This window comes from Lasioglossum baleicum, chromosome 6 (assembly GCF_051020765.1).
Source record: "Lasioglossum baleicum chromosome 6, iyLasBale1, whole genome shotgun sequence".
In the NCBI taxonomy this organism is placed as follows: Eukaryota; Metazoa; Arthropoda; class Insecta; order Hymenoptera; family Halictidae; genus Lasioglossum; species Lasioglossum baleicum.
Window position 1 is genome coordinate 8,352,434 of NC_134934.1, and position 19,728 is coordinate 8,372,161.

The following is a 19,728-nucleotide window of genomic DNA, read 5'->3' on the forward strand; positions in this document are numbered from 1 at the left end:
GGCCACCCGATGGTGTGTCACGGATAGTCTGCGGATCTTTCTGCAAAATAAAAATTTACTATATCGATTGCAAGAAATAGAAATCAAATTGAATTGAATTGTTTCTTCAGCAAAGGAGAAAACGAAATGACTTTCCGAACGAGCCAATACATTATAACATATTACAAGGAGAGCTGCATAAAGTCTAAATAAAATCAATCTCATCACTTTCATACAAAGAAACATTTACCAGTTACTTTTAAGGTTCGGTAGGTGTAGAGTGTTGAAATTTATAATTTTCGGCTCGAGCGCGTTTCAAGCTACCCGAGTGCATCGGGCTGCCAAGGGGTTTCGAGCTGCCCGGGAGTGTCTCGATCTCGTCGGGCGGGTTCGGAAAGAATCGGACAAGTTCGGGCGAGCGAGTTTTCGCGCTACTCGAGATTCAATTCTGCGTTCGCACGAACTTGTCCGCTTCTGTCTGACGTCTGAACGCGCTCGACGAAGTCGAGCCACTCTCGGGCCACCGGGCCACCCGATGGTGTGTTACGGATAGACTGCGGATCTTTCTGCAAAATAAAAATTTACTATATCGATTGCAAGAAATAGAAATCAAATTGAATTGAATTGTTTCTTCAGCAAAGGAGAAAACGAAATGACTTTCCGAACGAGCTAATACATTAACATATTACAAGGAGAGCTGCATAAAGTCTAAATAAAATCAATCTCATCACTTTCATACAAAGAAACATTTACCAGTTACTTTTAAGGTTCGGTAGGTGTAGAGTGTTGAAATTTATAATTTTCGGCTCGAGCGCGTTTCAAGCTACCCGAGTGCATCGGGCTGCCAAGGGGTTTCGAGCTGCCCGGGAGTGTCTCGATCTCGTCGGGCGGGTTCGGAAAGAATCGGACAAGTTCGGGCGAGCGAGTTTTCGCGCTACTCGAGATTCAATTCTGCGTTCGCACGAACTTGTCCGCTTCTGTCTGACGTCTGAACGCGCTCGACGAAGTCGAGCCACTCTCGGGCCACCGGGCCACCTGATAGTGTGTCACGGATAGACTGCGGATCTTTATGCAAAATAAAAAATGTCAGCGTCGATTACAGGAAATAGAAACTAAATTGAATGTCATCTCTTCCCTTAATGATTTTAATAGAGGAGAAATCATATATTGACATCTTCAATTTAAAAAATTTTCCAACAACTATCAATTTCATCTACTCAAGTTTGCTATAAATGCATAAAGATCCGCAGTCTATTCGTGACATATCAAGCGGCCCGAGAGTGGCTCGACTTCGTCGAGTGATTTGAAAATTACAGTCAAAACGTGTTGGTCGAGGAAGTGTCGACTTCCAGCTCAATAGTAATGACCTGTCATAAATCTCCCTGTAGAGAACAGCCCCGGGAACGGCACTGAAAGAAATCGAGTCTACCGGGTTGGGTCTGCCTGGGTCTGCCTAGCCCGACCCCAGCCGCGCGCCCGTGGTCTGCCTAGCCCGACCCCAGCCGCGCGCCCGTAGTCTCAATGTGTTGACTTCGATGGCGCACGCTGCGTAGTATGTGTGACCGCTGTAATAAGTATTTCAATACAGCCGAAAATGCGTGTGAAACGAGTCCTGCCTCCTCCACTCTGATCCAATCGTCCGCGCATTCGCACCTAGACACGTCACCGTAATCCTGCCTGGGAACCTTCTTCTCAGGCTTACACCAAGTACAATGTCACCAGTTCGAATCCATGCGTGTTGGCGTCTTGCCGCCATCCCCTACAATTGCGTAGTATGTAGTGGGCGGTAACGGTATCGTATCCTAACCCACTGCTGTTCCGCTATCGCTCGTACTTACGAGGCAGTGTATTGGATCACTTGTTGGACATAGACAAATCTAAAATGTTTTTTCACTACGTGAATGAAATATGTAATTTCAGGACCGACGCTGTCGATCCTTACGTCAGAAAATGTCTGTTCCAGGGTTGTTACCTTTCACTTAAAAAGGCATCGTTGGTCAAGACTGGTTGCTAATATTATTCTCGAGGTGTAAATGGGGTTATTTAGTCGTATACAGCGTCCGTTGCCAGCTCCTTGTGACGCCAATTTTTATATCTCCATTTCTTTTGAAGGGCTCATTTTACAGTGGAAACTCCAAGGAATATAAACATATTTTGTTCAAAATTTAAATCACTGACGCACGTGGTCTGGATTGGAAAATCGTGTGCCATTTTGTTATAACTTTTGAACCAGTAGAGATACTGCAATGAAATTTTCACTAAAAATATTTAAAAAATAGTCATTTTTAACTATAGGTAATTAAATATTTTTTGCATTTTTTAAACAATAATTTTTTATAAATTTTCATTGATATTTTTGATTTAAAAAAAAATTTTTGGAATATAATCGTACATACTATTTTTTACTTTCTAAATATGTATTTTTTATATTTATGTTTCACACATGTGTAACGTTTTATGGAATACGTAAAATATAAATTTGAGAAGTCTTGTTGCAATCAACATACACAAAAAAAATTACCGTAAAGGTAAAAACGCATTACAAGCGTGTCAAAGATATTTTTTATAATAATTTATAATGATTAAAAAACGAAACGAGCCTACTACCTTATATCTTTATTTTACTAGAGGTGAGCGAAATATCAGAACGAAACAGAATTGAAAAACTTCTATTATATTTTAATACTAAAGAATTACCTCGGATGCAATATTTAACACTAAAATCTTACATTTTTCGCTATGTGAAGTCATCTGATAATAATTTGTACCAACAATATACCTCGCAAACATTCTATTACCAACTTTAATGGCTTTAAACAATAATAATTTGAGCGGGCGGAGAGGGGCGGAATTAATTTTTTCATGATTATTTAGAAGGAAGGTGTACTAAAAATATTCCAATTAATTAGAAAGCTAAACTCGGCTAAACTTTAAAGATATACCATCTTAAATGGAAAGGACTTCACAAATTTTTCTTACGGCATTGAGCATTATTATATAAATAGAGTATTTACGTTAATAAATAATAGAAAGATATGATTTTTATCACAAAAGTCTGCTCTTCAATATAAAAAAAAAAGCGAGAGATAATATTAAATAGGAACGTCAGGGCACCGCATCACAGAGAAGCAATTTTTCTCGTGAAAAATCCTCCTCTTAAAATGTCCTATTTTCAATGTTTATTGCAACTATTATATTTATTAAATTGTACTATTTTCTTCATTTCCGAGGTCTGTGAACATTTGGGAAGCAATGTTTATAGATATCGATACGAGAAAGTTCGTTTTTGGGCAGAAAGGCACACGATTTTCCAATCCAGACCACTGTGTGACGGCTCATCGAAAAAGACGTAAAAAACGAATTAGTTTAAATTTTTCGACTCCATACAGTTGATGGTCGAGGTTAAAAAAATAATTTTGCAATAGCCCAATCCTTTCCTAATAAAACCACCAAAAAAAAGTGTAGCTCAATCGGATTTCAACGAAAATATGATTTCATGATGTTTCGTTGACAAAAAATTCGATTTTTTGGAAAATCCTGAGGTGGTAGACAAATTCTGAGACCAGATTTGAAATAAGCGTGGAAGAATGTACGGGAAATGATGTACAGCATGTTGCAAAAAAGTTTTATTGAAATTGTGCAGGTTTAACGAATTTTGTCAAGGTTAAAAAACGTTCGTACCATCATTTCCCTACTTTCCGCATATTCTGCAAAGTTAGAGCTTTAATTTAAAAAAAAATTCATCGTTCTATCTCTTTTCTATCGAAAGTTATTCGACTTTAACACAGAAACTTGCGGCGACCCGTGCAGCGACCCTTGCAGCGACCCTTGCAGCGACCCAATAGCTGCACGGGTCGCTGCAAGGGTCGCCGCCTGGATCGCGACGGAATGGCCAAAAAAGGTGTGTCACAGCTCTGACCGACCAGTCCTGAACCGCTAGAGGACTCATCAGTAAGGCGGGCCCTGCCCGAGACGCTGCGATATCGGAAGGTGGTTTAAGACTGTATATATAGAGATCGGTGACGGATCAGGTAGCAGCGAGAAAGGTCTTTCTTTGACTATCTGTCCATCTTGTGGCAAATGTAGGAAATTAGCTGCCACAAAAGAGAGAGAGAGTTATTATTGTCCGCTTCTGTCCGAACGCGCCCGACGAGGTCGACCACGTTCGGGCCACCCGCCCGATGTGTTACGGATAGACAGCGGGTCTTTATGCAAAATAAAAAACGTCAGCGTTGATTACAAGAAATAGAAACTCAAAAGAATGTCATCCCTTTCCTTAATGATTTTAATAACGGAGAAATCATATATTGACATTTTCAATTTTAAAAATTTTCCAACAACTATCAATTTCATCTGCTCAATTTTGCTATAAATGCATACAGATCCCAAGTCTATCCGTTACACATCGGGCGGCTCGAGAGCGGCTCGACATCGGCGAGTGATTTGAGGAGTTGGTGACAGATGAGTTGGGCATTTAATCGGTCATCCGATTGACGATTGATAATCGTTAGTCGCGATTAACGACTAAAGTAGAAATTTAATCGTTATCCTCAATTAACGATTAATAAGTATTTAATCTTATCCGCAAATATAACGATCAATCGGTATTTATTCGTTAACCACAATTAACGACTAAACGAGGATATTAATTGTTAATCGCGATTAACGATTGAAGTAGAAATTTAGTCGTCAATCGTCGATTGACTTTTTGCACAACACTGGTTAGTGATTTTATTTTTATTCTATTTTCTCGAAAATGAATAAATCCATGAATACTTTCGGCCAACTCGAGGCTACAATGAACACGACCGACGCCCGAGGGTCGAGCACTGAGGCCTGAGCCCAGAACACAATAGTAGTGCAATAAACACGGCCCGACAATCCCCCGGCCAGCCAGGTAGCTCGGCATGAAACCGCTAAGGAGCGAATGCTGAACTTAATTATTTTCCGTGCTGCCCTCACGAAAGTCACACGAGCCAATTCGTGGCGTTCTGCCGATTAAGAAAAGCCTAAACTCGACGGAATTAGGACCGTTTCTAGTGGTTTTATTCATAACGGAGTGTACACTTTCCACCTTTAAATATAAGAAATTTAAAAATATGTGCTAGGTGTCTCTTTTTATTATGTCGAGCACCCTGTATATGAGCACCAAAAACTAATTTTCATCGTTTTGTTAGTGTTTGACACGCGATTGTAAATACGTTCAAAGCATTGTGCTACCGTCTCGTCCCGTGTTATTGTCTTTACCGTTCGCGTTCAATTTGAACGATTTCTAACGAGCTCCCCAGTATGAGAGTATGGTGGGGATGCCCGCGTATTACGCGAGGACCCCGATCCGCAACAGTCGAGATTGATGACTGAGAGAGATCTCTGTTCCTCCGAAACGAGAACCGTGAGTCGTTCCTCCGAAACGACATCTCAATTGTCAGTTATTTGTACCGCGTGTTTAAAATTATTATTAAAAGTGATCTTGAAGTCGCAGAAACCCGGCTTCCCTGTTTAAACCAGTGGTTTTAATTCACCCACTTACACTTTCTCCACTACCGGACTGATCCAACCCTTCATACCTGATTTTAAACGAAGTGCTCGTGTCGTGGTAAACAGTTAGTTTGGCCGTTATAATTTAAGGAAAAACTTGTGACACCTCATATTACACGTCCGTAAAACCAACAATTTTCAAGACTTCAAGGAATTGTTTGAGATACGTTTTCTCATATTTCACTAAAGACTGCAACATATCCAAATTTGAACAAAATCCGAAACAGTAGTTCTATTTCGCATGGAAATATGGATACTCGAAAACAATTAAAAATTAAAAATTATAAGAAACTGCGATTTAGATCAATCGTGAGCAGAAAAATTCAAAGATTCTTTTCTTTACATCTTTCAATGCCTACTATGTATATCTGGTTTATGTGTTGACCGTTTTCGATGACATTTCGGGTAGTCGGATAGTGTTTTTTCATTTTCTTAGTTTTAAAAATCTTAAGCTTAATAAATATGGATTCGAAAAAATCGTTTGTCCCGCTGTTTCCAAAACCGTTGTTTAAACATGTTTAAACAATCATACTGTATTAATATTAGATATCACTGTATTTGAAAAAGTCTACAGAATCTTTTATATGGCGGGGGTAGCGAGCGCACGGTAACCCCAAGGAATCTGGTTAGACCGATTTGGTCTTTAATGTCTTTATGGTTATTACGGCTATTAACTCCTAAGGGTACGGCTGGTGGCACATTGCAGTTCGGCCATGGCACAACAAAAGCCCAAACTTCGTTTTTCAAGAGCTTTTGCTCGAAAAAGTATATTAACGGTTTCGGTGTTATTTCAGCCACTTGGCATAGTACCGTTACCGGTATTGTTCGGTATGTATATATATTTTACCGAGATTAAGTCCCTGATTTCACACAGTGAATTAAAGTTTCAAAGCGAAATGTTCAGCTCTGTACGAAGCATTAACGACATTAGATTCGAGACTAAAAGACTTGAATTTTTGGAGATGTTATGACATTTCGACGAACATTGCGCCGGACGGCGCACACGGTTTTCGCCGACATTTCACCGACTCCAGATTTGACCGGCAACAAATTTGATCGAATTGATTCAATCGATTGATGAAGTTAATGGCCATACGGTCTATCCATCTGTCACCAACTCCTCAAATCACTCGCCGATGTCGAGCCGCTCTCGAGCCGCCCGATGTGTAACGGATAGACTTGGGATCTGTATGCATTTATAGCAAAATTGAGCAGATGAAATTGATAGTTGTTGGAAAATTTTTAAAATTGAAAATGTCAATATATGATTTCTCCGTTATTAAAATCATTAAGGAAAGGGATGACATTCTTTTGAGTTTCTATTTCTTGTAATCAACGCTGACGTTTTTTATTTTGCATAAAGACCCGCTGTCTATCCGTAACACATCGGGCGGGTGGCCCGAACGTGGTCGACCTCGTCGGGCGCGTTCGGACAGAAGCGGACAATAATAACTCTCTCTCTCTTTTGTGGCAGCTAATTTCCTACATTTGCCACAAGATGGACAGATAGTCAAAGAAAGACCTTTCTCGCTGCTACCTGATCCGTCACCGATCTCTATATATACAGTCTTAAACCACCTTCCGATATCGCAGCGTCTCGGGCAGGGCCCGCCTTACTGATGAGTCCTCTAGCGGTTCAGGACTGGTCGGTCAGAGCTGTGACACACCTTTTTTGGCCATTCCGTCGCGATCCAGGCGGCGACCCTTGCAGCGACCCGTGCAGCTATTGGGTCGCTGCAAGGGTCGCTGCAAGGGTCGCTGCACGGGTCGCCGCAAGTTTCTGTGTTAAAGTCGAATAACTTTCGATAGAAAAGAGATAGAACGATGAATTTTTTTTTAAATTAAAGCTCTAACTTTGCAGAATATGCGGAAAGTAGGGAAATGATGGTACGAACGTTTTTTAACCTTGACAAAATTCGTTAAACCTGCACAATTTCAATAAAACTTTTTTGCAACATGCTGTACATCATTTCCCGTACATTCTTCCACGCTTATTTCAAATCTGGTCTCAGAATTTGTCTACCACCTCAGGATTTTCCAAAAAATCGAATTTTTTGTCAACGAAACATCATGAAATCATATTTTCGTTGAAATCCGATTGAGCTACACTTTTTTTTGGTGGTTTTATTAGGAAAGGATTGGGCTATTGCAAAATTATTTTTTTAACCTCGACCATCAACTGTATGGAGTCGAAAAATTTAAACTAATTCGTTTTTTACGTCTTTTTCGATGAGCCGTCACACAGTGGTCTGGATTGGAAAATCGTGTGCCTTTCTGCCCAAAAACGAACTTTCTCGTATCGATATCTATAAACATTGCTTCCCAAATGTTCACAGACCTCGGAAATGAAGAAAATAGTACAATTTAATAAATATAATAGTTGCAATAAACATTGAAAATAGGACATTTTAAGAGGAGGATTTTTCACGAGAAAAATTGCTTCTCTGTGATGCGGTGCCCTGACGTTCCTATTTAATATTATCTCTCGCTTTTTTTTTTATATTGAAGAGCAGACTTTTGTGATAAAAATCATATCTTTCTATTATTTATTAACGTAAATACTCTATTTATATAATAATGCTCAATGCCGTAAGAAAAATTTGTGAAGTCCTTTCCATTTAAGATGGTATATCTTTAAAGTTTAGCCGAGTTTAGCTTTCTAATTAATTGGAATATTTTTAGTACACCTTCCTTCTAAATAATCATGAAAAAATTAATTCCGCCCCTCTCCGCCCGCTCAAATTATTATTGTTTAAAGCCATTAAAGTTGGTAATAGAATGTTTGCGAGGTATATTGTTGGTACAAATTATTATCAGATGACTTCACATAGCGAAAAATGTAAGATTTTAGTGTTAAATATTGCATCCGAGGTAATTCTTTAGTATTAAAATATAATAGAAGTTTTTCAATTCTGTTTCGTTCTGATATTTCGCTCACCTCTAGTAAAATAAAGATATAAGGTAGTAGGCTCGTTTCGTTTTTTAATCATTATAAATTATTATAAAAAATATCTTTGACACGCTTGTAATGCGTTTTTACCTTTACGGTAATTTTTTTTGTGTATGTTGATTGCAACAAGACTTCTCAAATTTATATTTTACGTATTCCATAAAACGTTACACATGTGTGAAACATAAATATAAAAAATACATATTTAGAAAGTAAAAAATAGTATGTACGATTATATTCCAAAAATTTTTTTTTAAATCAAAAATATCAATGAAAATTTATAAAAAATTATTGTTTAAAAAATGCAAAAAATATTTAATTACCTATAGTTAAAAATGACTATTTTTTAAATATTTTTAGTGAAAATTTCATTGCAGTATCTCTACTGGTTCAAAAGTTATAACAAAATGGCACACGATTTTCCAATCCAGACCACGTGCGTCAGTGATTTAAATTTTGAACAAAATATGTTTATATTCCTTGGAGTTTCCACTGTAAAATGAGCCCTTCAAAAGAAATGGAGATATAAAAATTGGCGTCACAAGGAGCTGGCAACGGACGCTGTATACGACTAAATAACCCCATTTACACCTCGAGAATAATATTAGCAACCAGTCTTGACCAACGATGCCTTTTTAAGTGAAAGGTAACAACCCTGGAACAGACATTTTCTGACGTAAGGATCGACAGCGTCGGTCCTGAAATTACATATTTCATTCACGTAGTGAAAAAACATTTTAGATTTGTCTATGTCCAACAAGTGATCCAATACACTGCCTCGTAAGTACGAGCGATAGCGGAACAGCAGTGGGTTAGGATACGATACCGTTACCGCCCACTACATACTACGCAATTGTAGGGGATGGCGGCAAGACGCCAACACGCATGGATTCGAACTGGTGACATTGTACTTGGTGTAAGCCTGAGAAGAAGGTTCCCAGGCAGGATTACGGTGACGTGTCTAGGTGCGAATGCGCGGACGATTGGATCAGAGTGGAGGAGGCAGGACTCGTTTCACACGCATTTTCGGCTGTATTGAAATACTTATTACAGCGGTCACACATACTACGCAGCGTGCGCCATCGAAGTCAACACATTGAGACTACGGGCGCGCGGCTGGGGTCGGGCTAGGCAGACCACGGGCGCGCGGCTGGGGTCGGGCTAGGCAGACCCAGGCAGACCCAACCCGGTAGACTCGATTTCTTTCAGTGCCGTTCCCGGGGCTGTTCTCTACAGGGAGATTTATGACAGGTCATTACTATTGAGCTGGAAGTCGACACTTCCTCGACCAACACGTTTTGACTGTAATTTTCAAATCACTCGACGAAGTCGAGCCACTCTCGGGCCGCTTGATATGTCACGAATAGACTGCGGATCTTTATGCATTTATAGCAAACTTGAGTAGATGAAATTGATAGTTGTTGGAAAATTTTTTAAATTGAAGATGTCAATATATGATTTCTCCTCTATTAAAATCATTAAGGGAAGAGATGACATTCAATTTAGTTTCTATTTCCTGTAATCGACGCTGACATTTTTTATTTTGCATAAAGATCCGCAGTCTATCCGTGACACACTATCAGGTGGCCCGGTGGCCCGAGAGTGGCTCGACTTCGTCGAGCGCGTTCAGACGTCAGACAGAAGCGGACAAGTTCGTGCGAACGCAGAATTGAATCTCGAGTAGCGCGAAAACTCGCTCGCCCGAACTTGTCCGATTCTTTCCGAACCCGCCCGACGAGATCGAGACACTCCCGGGCAGCTCGAAACCCCTTGGCAGCCCGATGCACTCGGGTAGCTTGAAACGCGCTCGAGCCGAAAATTATAAATTTCAACACTCTACACCTACCGAACCTTAAAAGTAACTGGTAAATGTTTCTTTGTATGAAAGTGATGAGATTGATTTTATTTAGACTTTATGCAGCTCTCCTTGTAATATGTTAATGTATTAGCTCGTTCGGAAAGTCATTTCGTTTTCTCCTTTGCTGAAGAAACAATTCAATTCAATTTGATTTCTATTTCTTGCAATCGATATAGTAAATTTTTATTTTGCAGAAAGATCCGCAGTCTATCCGTAACACACCATCGGGTGGCCCGGTGGCCCGAGAGTGGCTCGACTTCGTCGAGCGCGTTCAGACGTCAGACAGAAGCGGACAAGTTCGTGCGAACGCAGAATTGAATCTCGAGTAGCGCGAAAACTCGCTCGCCCGAACTTGTCCGATTCTTTCCGAACCCGCCCGACGAGATCGAGACACTCCCGGGCAGCTCGAAACCCCTTGGCAGCCCGATGCACTCGGGTAGCTTGAAACGCGCTCGAGCCGAAAATTATAAATTTCAACACTCTACACCTACCGAACCTTAAAAGTAACTGGTAAATGTTTCTTTGTATGAAAGTGATGAGATTGATTTTATTTAGACTTTATGCAGCTCTCCTTGTAATATGTTAATGTATTAGCTCGTTCGGAAAGTCATTTCGTTTTCTCCTTTGCTGAAGAAACAATTCAATTCAATTTGATTTCTATTTCTTGCAATCGATATAGTAAATTTTTATTTTGCAGAAAGATCCGCAGTCTATCCGTAACACACCATCGGGTGGCCCGGTGGCCCGAGAGTGGCTCGACTTCGTCGAGCGCGTTCAGACGTCAGACAGAAGCGGACAAGTTCGTGCGAACGCAGAATTGAATCTCGAGTAGCGCGAAAACTCGCTCGCCCGAACTTGTCCGATTCTTTCCGAACCCGCCCGACGAGATCGAGACACTCCCGGGCAGCTCGAAACCCCTTGGCAGCCCGATGCACTCGGGTAGCTTGAAACGCGCTCGAGCCGAAAATTATAAATTTCAACACTCTACACCTACCGAACCTTAAAAGTAACTGGTAAATGTTTCTTTGTATGAAAGTGATGAGATTGATTTTATTTAGACTTTATGCAGCTCTCCTTGTAATATGTTAATGTATTAGCTCGTTCGGAAAGTCATTTCGTTTTCTCCTTTGCTGAAGAAATAATTCAATTCAATTTAGTTTCTATTTCCTGTAATCGACGCTGACATTTTTTATTTTGCAGAAAGATCCGCAGTCTAGTAATGACAAACGGAAGCATTGCCATCCCTACACGATAAACAAAATTACTTTCCGAACGACCTGATAGTATGTAGTATGTAATTTAAATAAAAATATTAATTTTTGTCAGTAAAAAGAAAGACTGCTGCTGCTGCTGCTACACATTTGTACAATAGTCATTTACTTTACCGACATCTTAATGTGGAAGATCCACATCAGCGCGACCAGCTCTGTATCACCTTACCGGGACGAGAGACCCCCTGCTCCCTAGTACAAGGCCTGTACGTGCCTGTATGGCGCTGCGTACGGCATTCGAAACATTGGCGCGACTGTGTTGCCCTCTTACGGTGAGGCAAAATCCCCCACCGTTTTCCGTGCAGCCTCGCGGCAGCAGGGATCCAAAACGCGACATTGCTGCCCGGTGCAGCCCTGGTTGTCTGGGGTATTTATCTAAAATATACTGACATAATCTGATCAGATAATCAATGTATGTCATTATTATTAACCACAACTGTGTTATATTTTATATTTGAACTTTATTCTATAATAAATTTCGATCTTATTTTTAGCGTTTGTTCGTATTGCACAAGACACGTAAATATAGATATTCCTGAAAATCTCTATATTTAGTGATTGCACTGGGAGCAGTACCAATGTAACGAGGTTAGGAAGGAAGCATGTGAAAATAATAAAAATATCATTGATTTATGAATTGATTATAATATAAATTGACTTCCAAACAAAGGTATGCATTCATTGTATTCGGTTAAATAATCTTCATCATTTTCTTTTAGCAGTAATTCCAAGAATTCATGTGCTATTTCTCTATGTAAAAGCTAACCTAGATTTCACGTAATGTCATACTTTCTATTTATATATAAATATATAATTTTACAAATAATATTTTTGCAGCTTTATATTGTTCCATGAACACATTAATGCGTCCGATTCCTAAAACTTTCACTCTAAAATCTTAAATTTTACTTACTCTCTTTTATCGCAAATGTATTTATATACTCTGCGAATTATTTATAACATTTTATCTATTTATTTTGAGACACAAATGTGAAGAGTCCGAAAATTCATTTACCTATAGTCTGGTTTGAATGTGTTAATACTAATACTCTTAATATTGCTCGGATCAGCTGGTACTCAAACTGGAGTACCAGTATCCCAAATTAATTGAAACCAGAGAGTATCTGAATATGCCCAAATACTCGGATGTTTGTTTAATTATTACTGAATTAAATTATAATGTAATTCAATTAGCATGATTATACCGAGTACTTGGAAACTCTGGTAGTAGAACCGCAATTAATACTAACTAACATAGAGTATGAACGGTGTTCTTTTCTCCTGCACAGATGGCTTCGCTTCAAACTTTAGCATCAATGGCAGGATTTGGTGCTGTGGCTGTTTTAGGTACCGGATATTGGATTACATGGAAATTTCAGCAGCAAGTTCGAGAGACAAAAACTTATCGGAAGTTAGAAGAAATCCTAAATAGTAATGAAAAGGTGGTGCAACACTTAGGGGAGCCGATAAAACACGGAAGAATAAAATTTTATGATAATCAAGACAATATTAGAAATTTCTCGATTAATCTGACTGGATCCAGAACCAGAGGCATATTAAACTGCAAAGTCCATCTGCTAACTTCAGATTTTCTACCTGAGATCTCAAAGTTAGAAATTCAATTTTCTGACATTCCTGATAGACTTTATATGCTTTATAAGAACGAAGAGTTAGAACAATGAAGTACATTGTAGCTTTTTGTTTCTCTGTTATGTTTTTATGGTACTGCGTAAAGGTGTACAAAAGTATAATAGTATATAGGCTAAAAACAAGAGAAATCACGGTAGACTAATTTTAAATATAATGCGAATAAATGTAATTAAATTATTATCTAAATGTTTGTAAAGGCATGTCTGTAATTCCCTGTGGAACCTTGAGACCTCTTCTCGTGTATCCAAAAGCAGCTTGTATTATATGTAGAGCAGCTTCGACGGTTAAGTTCGTGTCGCGTGGATTACCGATTTGAGGATTTACTTCTACAAGATCGACGGCATTTAATCTGTCAGTCCTGTACAATTCTTCCATTAGATGGACAGCTTCTCTTAGCGACAATCCTCCGCGCACTAAAATTATAAGATTCATGAAATATTCTTAGAAAGTAAATTAGAGATTTAGACAAAACTAATTCGAATTAACCCTTTCATTTACAATGGACGAGACATTTCCTCACCATGTTATCGTACATACGATGCTATGGACGAGATATTTCAGCACCATGATTTCGTCGTTCAATGCTATGGACAAAATATCTCGTGTATCTTTATTATGGATATGAAGTGTTTTATTTGAAAATTTGTCGCAAGTAATCGATTTTTAAGGCATGTCATCGTTGGTGGAAGGAGCTTAAAGATATAAAGAATGCAGAGGATAATTGTAATCGATATAGAAGATCTAATATACAAAACTATAACCCACAGTAAAAAATCTCATCCAATAATAGAATGTGTAGTTAGCAAAAAAGAAATGGCCAATGGAAGGAAAGCAGATATTTCTGGAAAATTATTCCGTCACATTATGCATTTCACCATGCTTTCAAGCATTCCATACAAAATAAACAATAAATACTTTAATTGTGTCAAATATGGAGTATTTAATATTTATCATCTTTAAGTACTTTCGACCAACGATGACATGTCTTCAAAATCGATTATTTACTTGTGTCTAACTTACAAAGAAAACACTTCATATCAGTAATAAAGATACACGAGATATCTCGTCCATAGCATCGTTCACGGTAGTGAAAGGGTTAATAAAGAAAAGGGGTTTACCAGGTGTTCCTGTACTCGGCGCTTCCAGAGGATCGAGAGAATCAATATCGAAACTAACGTGCAATGATTTTGATTCGCTCGGATCTACCTTTTTTATTGCCATGTTAACAACATCGTGAATTCCTAAACAGAGAATGTAGATCAGCGAACAATCTTTCCAAGCCTGCACATCAATCTTTTAGATATTACCATATCGTTCAACGTCTTCCATGCCGAATGCGGTAATGCCGAATTTTTCAATGACTAATCTTTCGTAGCGATCTACAGACCTCAATCCGATATAAGCTACATTTCGTATAGATAGCCTGAAAGATTATTATATTTTTATTGTACACATAATGTGTATAAGCAAGCGAATACTTTGATTAGAATTACATAGGCATTTGCCAATCCATGCCCGGAAGATGCGGCCAATAATCTGATAATTCAGAAGTCAATAATGCAACAGGCATTCCGTGAACATTTCCACTTTCACTGGTTTTATTAGTATTGAGATCCGCGTGAGCATCGACCCATATTACACCTATATCATTCTTCACCTTCGAACATATAGTAAAACATTAATTTCTGCATAAAATAAACTATGTTTTCCACACACTATACCTTCACGTGACCGTCTATAGTTCCAATCCCTACACTGTGATCGCCTCCAATTGTTAATACTCGGCGATCGTCTTTCAAAATCTTTTGCACTTCTTCGGATAGACAGTTCGTACAGCCAGCAACATCGCCCAAATGTGACATATTATTCACACCCTGTACGTCTCTCGTCTCGTATAAAACGTTGCCATAATCTTTCACGTCCAAACCTAGTTTAAATGTAGAATTTAATTGGAGGTGTTTGAACTAAGAATTGTCGCGGTAAAATCATATAATTAACTAAAGATTCCAACTAGGCGATAGAGGGAACCAAATATCATTACATACCTAAAGATTCTAACTCTTGAATTAATCCAGCTGTTCTAATCGCTTGAGGACCGTCCGCTACACCTTTTTTACGCTGTACAATTAATTTGATAAGTAACAACCACTTTCTAAAAATAGAACGTTAAAATTTTTTGCACTGTATTACCTGTCCTTTTTCGAACGGCACACCGATTATTCCAACTTTGCCGTAGTAACGAACTCCACATTTAAGAGCCACGCGTTGCACTCGACATAACATATTGGTTTTGTCGCTGTTGTTTCAATTTCTGGTCAAAGAAGTATAATGCTACGGTTCTAGTCATTGACCTATACCCCGAATGTTGTAATGCAGATAACTTACGAGATTTGGGCTATATAAAAGTACCACAACGATAAACGATATATACGAACGTGGATGTACTTTTAAAATGTACAAGAATTCAGGGAACATTCACTTTTAGAAATTTTCTATATTTATCACTTGTAAAATTGGTATAAGTTATTCAATATACAACTATTTATTCCATACGATAAATAGATACGAAGGACATTTCAAATGTACAATAATAAGTCGAACGAATCGTATAATAAAGCTAAAGCTTAATTAAAAAATTTCAATTAAACCTCATTTAAAAAGTTCTAACAGTTTGTGTTGCACTATTGCACCATTCATTTTGGACCAATCATGTTCTCGGGTTTGACCCATTCTTTAAACTGTTCTTCGGTCACACCGTTCTTCAGTGCCGATTCTTTTAGCGTCAAATTTTCTTTGTGAGCTTGTTTAGCAATCGCGGCAGACTGAAGAAAAATATACATTTTATTATACACGAACGAATTATACTAGAATACTTCGTGAAATCAAGATGAATACCTTATCGTAGCCGATATGCGGATTTAATGCAGTGACAAGCATCAAGCTTTCGTTCAGAAGTTTACTAATCTTGTCTTCGTTTGGTTTAATGCCAGCGACGCAGTTCTTTGTAAACGTAGCGGCCGCATCGCCTAGAAGTCTTGCAGATCTCAATGTGTTTGCAACCATAACTGGCTTAAATACATTAAGTTCAAAGTGGCCGTTGCTTCCAGCAATTGTTGTTGTAACATGATTACCCATTACTTGACAACAAACCATCGTCATCGCTTCACACTGTGTCGGATTTACTTTGCCAGGCATGATTGAACTTCCTGGTTCATTTTCGGGGAGAGACAGTTCTCCCAAACCACAACGTGGTCCACTTCCCAGAAACCGAATATCATTGGCTATCTGTAAAACATCAAGTTTTAAACTCGTATTGCTCGATAATATCTTGTAGATCAATTTTATCGGAATGTACCTTCATAAGCGAAACTGCAACTGTGTTAATTGCACCAGACACTTCAACAATACTGTCGTGTGCTGCTAGAGCTTCGAACTTGTTCGGAGCAGTCACAAATGGTAAACCAGTAAGTTGTGCAATTTTCTTTGCTGCTTTCTCTGCAAAACCTTTCGGTGCATTCAGTCCAGTACCCACCGCAGTACCACCAAGTGCCAATTCATACAACCGTGGAAGACTGTTTTCTATTCTTTTAATACCATTTGCCACTTGTGTTGCATAGCCTGAGTATTGTAAATATGTTATATTTTCAATTTTATCATTCAATTTACTGACCTCAATACGTACCTGAAAATTCTTGTCCTAAAGTTAAAGGTACAGCATCCTGAGTATGAGTCCTACCAATCTTTATAATATTTTTCCATTCTTCAGCTTTTTCGTGCAAAACTTCACACAGACATTGCAATCCAGGGAGAAGTACCTTATCAATCTCCAATGCAACTGCTATGTGCATGGCAGTGGGAAAGGTGTCGTTACTACTTTGAGATTTATTTACATGATCATTTGGGTGAACAGGTTTTTTCGATCCTAATTCACCGCCAAGTAGTTCAATAGCACGATTCGAGATTACCTGTACGAAAAAGATGAATTACTTAGGATTATTCTTTTAAAAAGTTTTCAAAGAGTACATATGAATGAGTACGTACCTCGTTGGTATTCATATTGGTTTGTGTACCAGATCCTGTTTGCCAAATTACCAATGGGAAATGATCATTGTACAATTTGCCGCTAATAACATCGTCTGCAGCTTTGCTGATAGCATCTGCTATTTTCGCGTCCATACCAAGTTCCTTATTCACTTCCGCTGCTGCTTTTTTTAATATACCCATCGCCACAATGACACCATACTAGAAAACATGTGATATAATAAAAAATATTTTATTTAACACGTTCCGTGCCACGTGTACCACTGGTAGTACACAGACATAGTATTTTAATGCGCTAAAAAACTATATTTTCTAAGAAGTTTAAGACTGCAGAATATATTTCCACCAAAAGAATGAGGTATTATAAAAAATGCAGTATAGAACAAAGGCCTGAACAATCGAGCAAAATCTGCTCAGCGCAGTACATGTCAACAAGGAACCTGCGTGATATCTACTTAGGATTTTTCAATACTAGGAATATAATGTACAATGCAGATATTTACAATACAGTGTAGTCTCCTTGTGAAACAGAATAAATTGATTGCATTATCTTACGGGCATTCGTTCGAAAGTATCACCAATGGGAAAGTTCATGACCGATCGCATAGTCTGAGCTCCATAGTATTTGTCGGCTGGGACCTTGAGCTCCCCGAAAGTATCTTTCTCGATACGAAATTCCTTGCTTCCATCCTGAATTACAAAACAAAAATCCGATTAAAATTCAACAAATTAGATTAGTGGAAAGACTAATTAAATAATGTATACACCATAGCGAAAGTATAAATTATATAACCACAACCAGGCAGCTGTAATCTGACAACGGATATTAAAGCAGTCTGGACAGGGGAAATTGAAGGTCAGTCAAATGAAGCCAGTTTAGTCATGATAACATGTATACAAGAAAGGTACTTGTATAGGCACATACACAAATCACTGTTTAAGTGATTAGAATATTTCAAAGCATCCGAACGAAAGTTGAATGGAACGATTTATGTAGAGTTACACAAATGAATGGATGCAGTTCACAATCGTGGTAAATAGAATTGCAAAATAACTTTTTCTTGTGTTTACGATCGCGTAGAACTAACCTTCACGCGAACGGGGAAAATATCTCGGAACGTACATAAAGTTGGTTTGTTTTTTCACAGAAAAAGGAGACGTCATTACATAAATGTTTAAGGAAAATAAAAAAAGATTGTGCATACCATTGTGATTGTTTGTTAAAGTGTCGTTTCAGAAGTTTTTAATTCCATTTAGAATAAGTATACTTTCCATACTATTTCTGTTATGCGGCTGATTAACGATTAAATGTCAACTGTGTTCAATTGTTAGTATATTGAGAAGTGTAGAATGACATTTCGAATGTAACGAAGAAAATTATTCGTGAGTGACACAGATGATTTGTTTGCGGATATCTTTTAAAAACTATTTTCGGATCGGGCTCCTCAACGATTATGTAAAACCGGCCTGAGGATCACCTTAAAAGTCGTGAATAAAGCGAAAGTTTGAAGGTAAATACAACGGTGAACAAGTAGAACGTTATCGACGTAATTTTGTCAAGTTATCGTCGACTTTTTTCATTGATAATATGTATTCTACACTATTTAAATAGAATATTTCTACCTTACTGCCTTTGGAAACCGCTGATGTGCTCAGTGACAGCCGTAACGTTAAAAATCCCGACGATTCCTTAAGCTCCCTTAACCCACGAGTAATGACGGAACATCTTAATAAATTCAACGTCATTCTAAACTGATCCGTAATGTTTATTTTCTTCAACAGCCCCTCGTAATAGGTACTAAAAAATAATCAAATCAACCCAAACCAACCCAAACTGACCCAAACCCAAATCGACGATTGCCGACGATTATCGAATGGATTAGGTGTGCAGCTCGGACTCGAAAATTACACACGAAATATACAGTTGTTAGATTGAAGCCTACGAATGCAAAGCGAACTGCCAAAATTGTTGCGTCTTCGAACCGAACAGCGACACCACTCGCGCGAAAACATGAAAACGCGATTGGGTCTCTTTTTTTATTAATTTATATTCACGCCTATTCAAATATACGTACGAACGCCAGCATAGACGCCTTGTTAAAATTGATAGGATCAAATTTGTTCACAGTTCTCGTTTTGCACATTCTAAGAAATTGGATAAACGAAGAACAATCTTATTTTACTAATCTGACTCTAACAATCCTTCACAATGTCATTTTGTGACATTTTCTCGAATTAACAGACTGTAAATGTTTCGCTTTACGATTGATATTTCAGTAATATTGCAAAACTATGTTGTAATAAAGACAGCTACTAAAGTCCAAGACGATTGGACAATCAGAACTCGAGAAATCTCGAATGTTTTGTTTTGAATAAAATGCGTTCAAATAAGTCATAATATACGCAGTAATACGCACACAGGTGTGCGCGTACGCTTCTGG

The 19,728-nt window shown here is 38.3% G+C and overlaps 2 protein-coding genes across 5 annotated transcripts; both read right to left on the minus strand.

Annotated features, from left to right (window-relative positions):
• Positions 1-11,986: 11,986 nt before the first annotated feature.
• Arg (arginase) lies at positions 11,987-15,626 on the minus strand. Its single transcript, XM_076425427.1, has 7 exons — positions 15,437-15,626; positions 15,292-15,364; positions 14,968-15,173; positions 14,740-14,903; positions 14,554-14,669; positions 14,365-14,487; positions 11,987-13,659 (listed from the first exon to the last, which is right to left on the minus strand). Exons 1-7 carry the CDS (start codon positions 15,527-15,529, stop codon positions 13,424-13,426), a joined length of 1,011 nt encoding a protein of 336 aa, XP_076281542.1. The 5' UTR covers positions 15,530-15,626; the 3' UTR covers positions 11,987-13,423.
• A 143-nt stretch (positions 15,627-15,769) lies between these two features.
• On the minus strand, positions 15,770-19,214 carry LOC143209580 (fumarate hydratase, mitochondrial). Of its 4 annotated transcripts, none has more exons than XM_076425407.1 (7): positions 18,911-19,214; positions 17,843-17,977; positions 17,288-17,488; positions 16,929-17,211; positions 16,602-16,864; positions 16,142-16,531; positions 15,770-16,068 (listed from the first exon to the last, which is right to left on the minus strand). In XM_076425407.1, exons 1-7 carry the CDS (start codon positions 19,031-19,033, stop codon positions 15,940-15,942), a joined length of 1,524 nt encoding a protein of 507 aa, XP_076281522.1. In that variant the 5' UTR covers positions 19,034-19,214; the 3' UTR covers positions 15,770-15,939. The 4 variants fall into 4 exon arrangements, with proteins under 4 accessions (XP_076281522.1, XP_076281525.1, XP_076281524.1 ...); XM_076425410.1 differs by having other exon boundaries at positions 18,916-19,213; XM_076425409.1 differs by lacking the exon at positions 18,911-19,214 and adding an exon at positions 18,493-18,831.
• Positions 19,215-19,728: the final 514 nt, after the last annotated feature.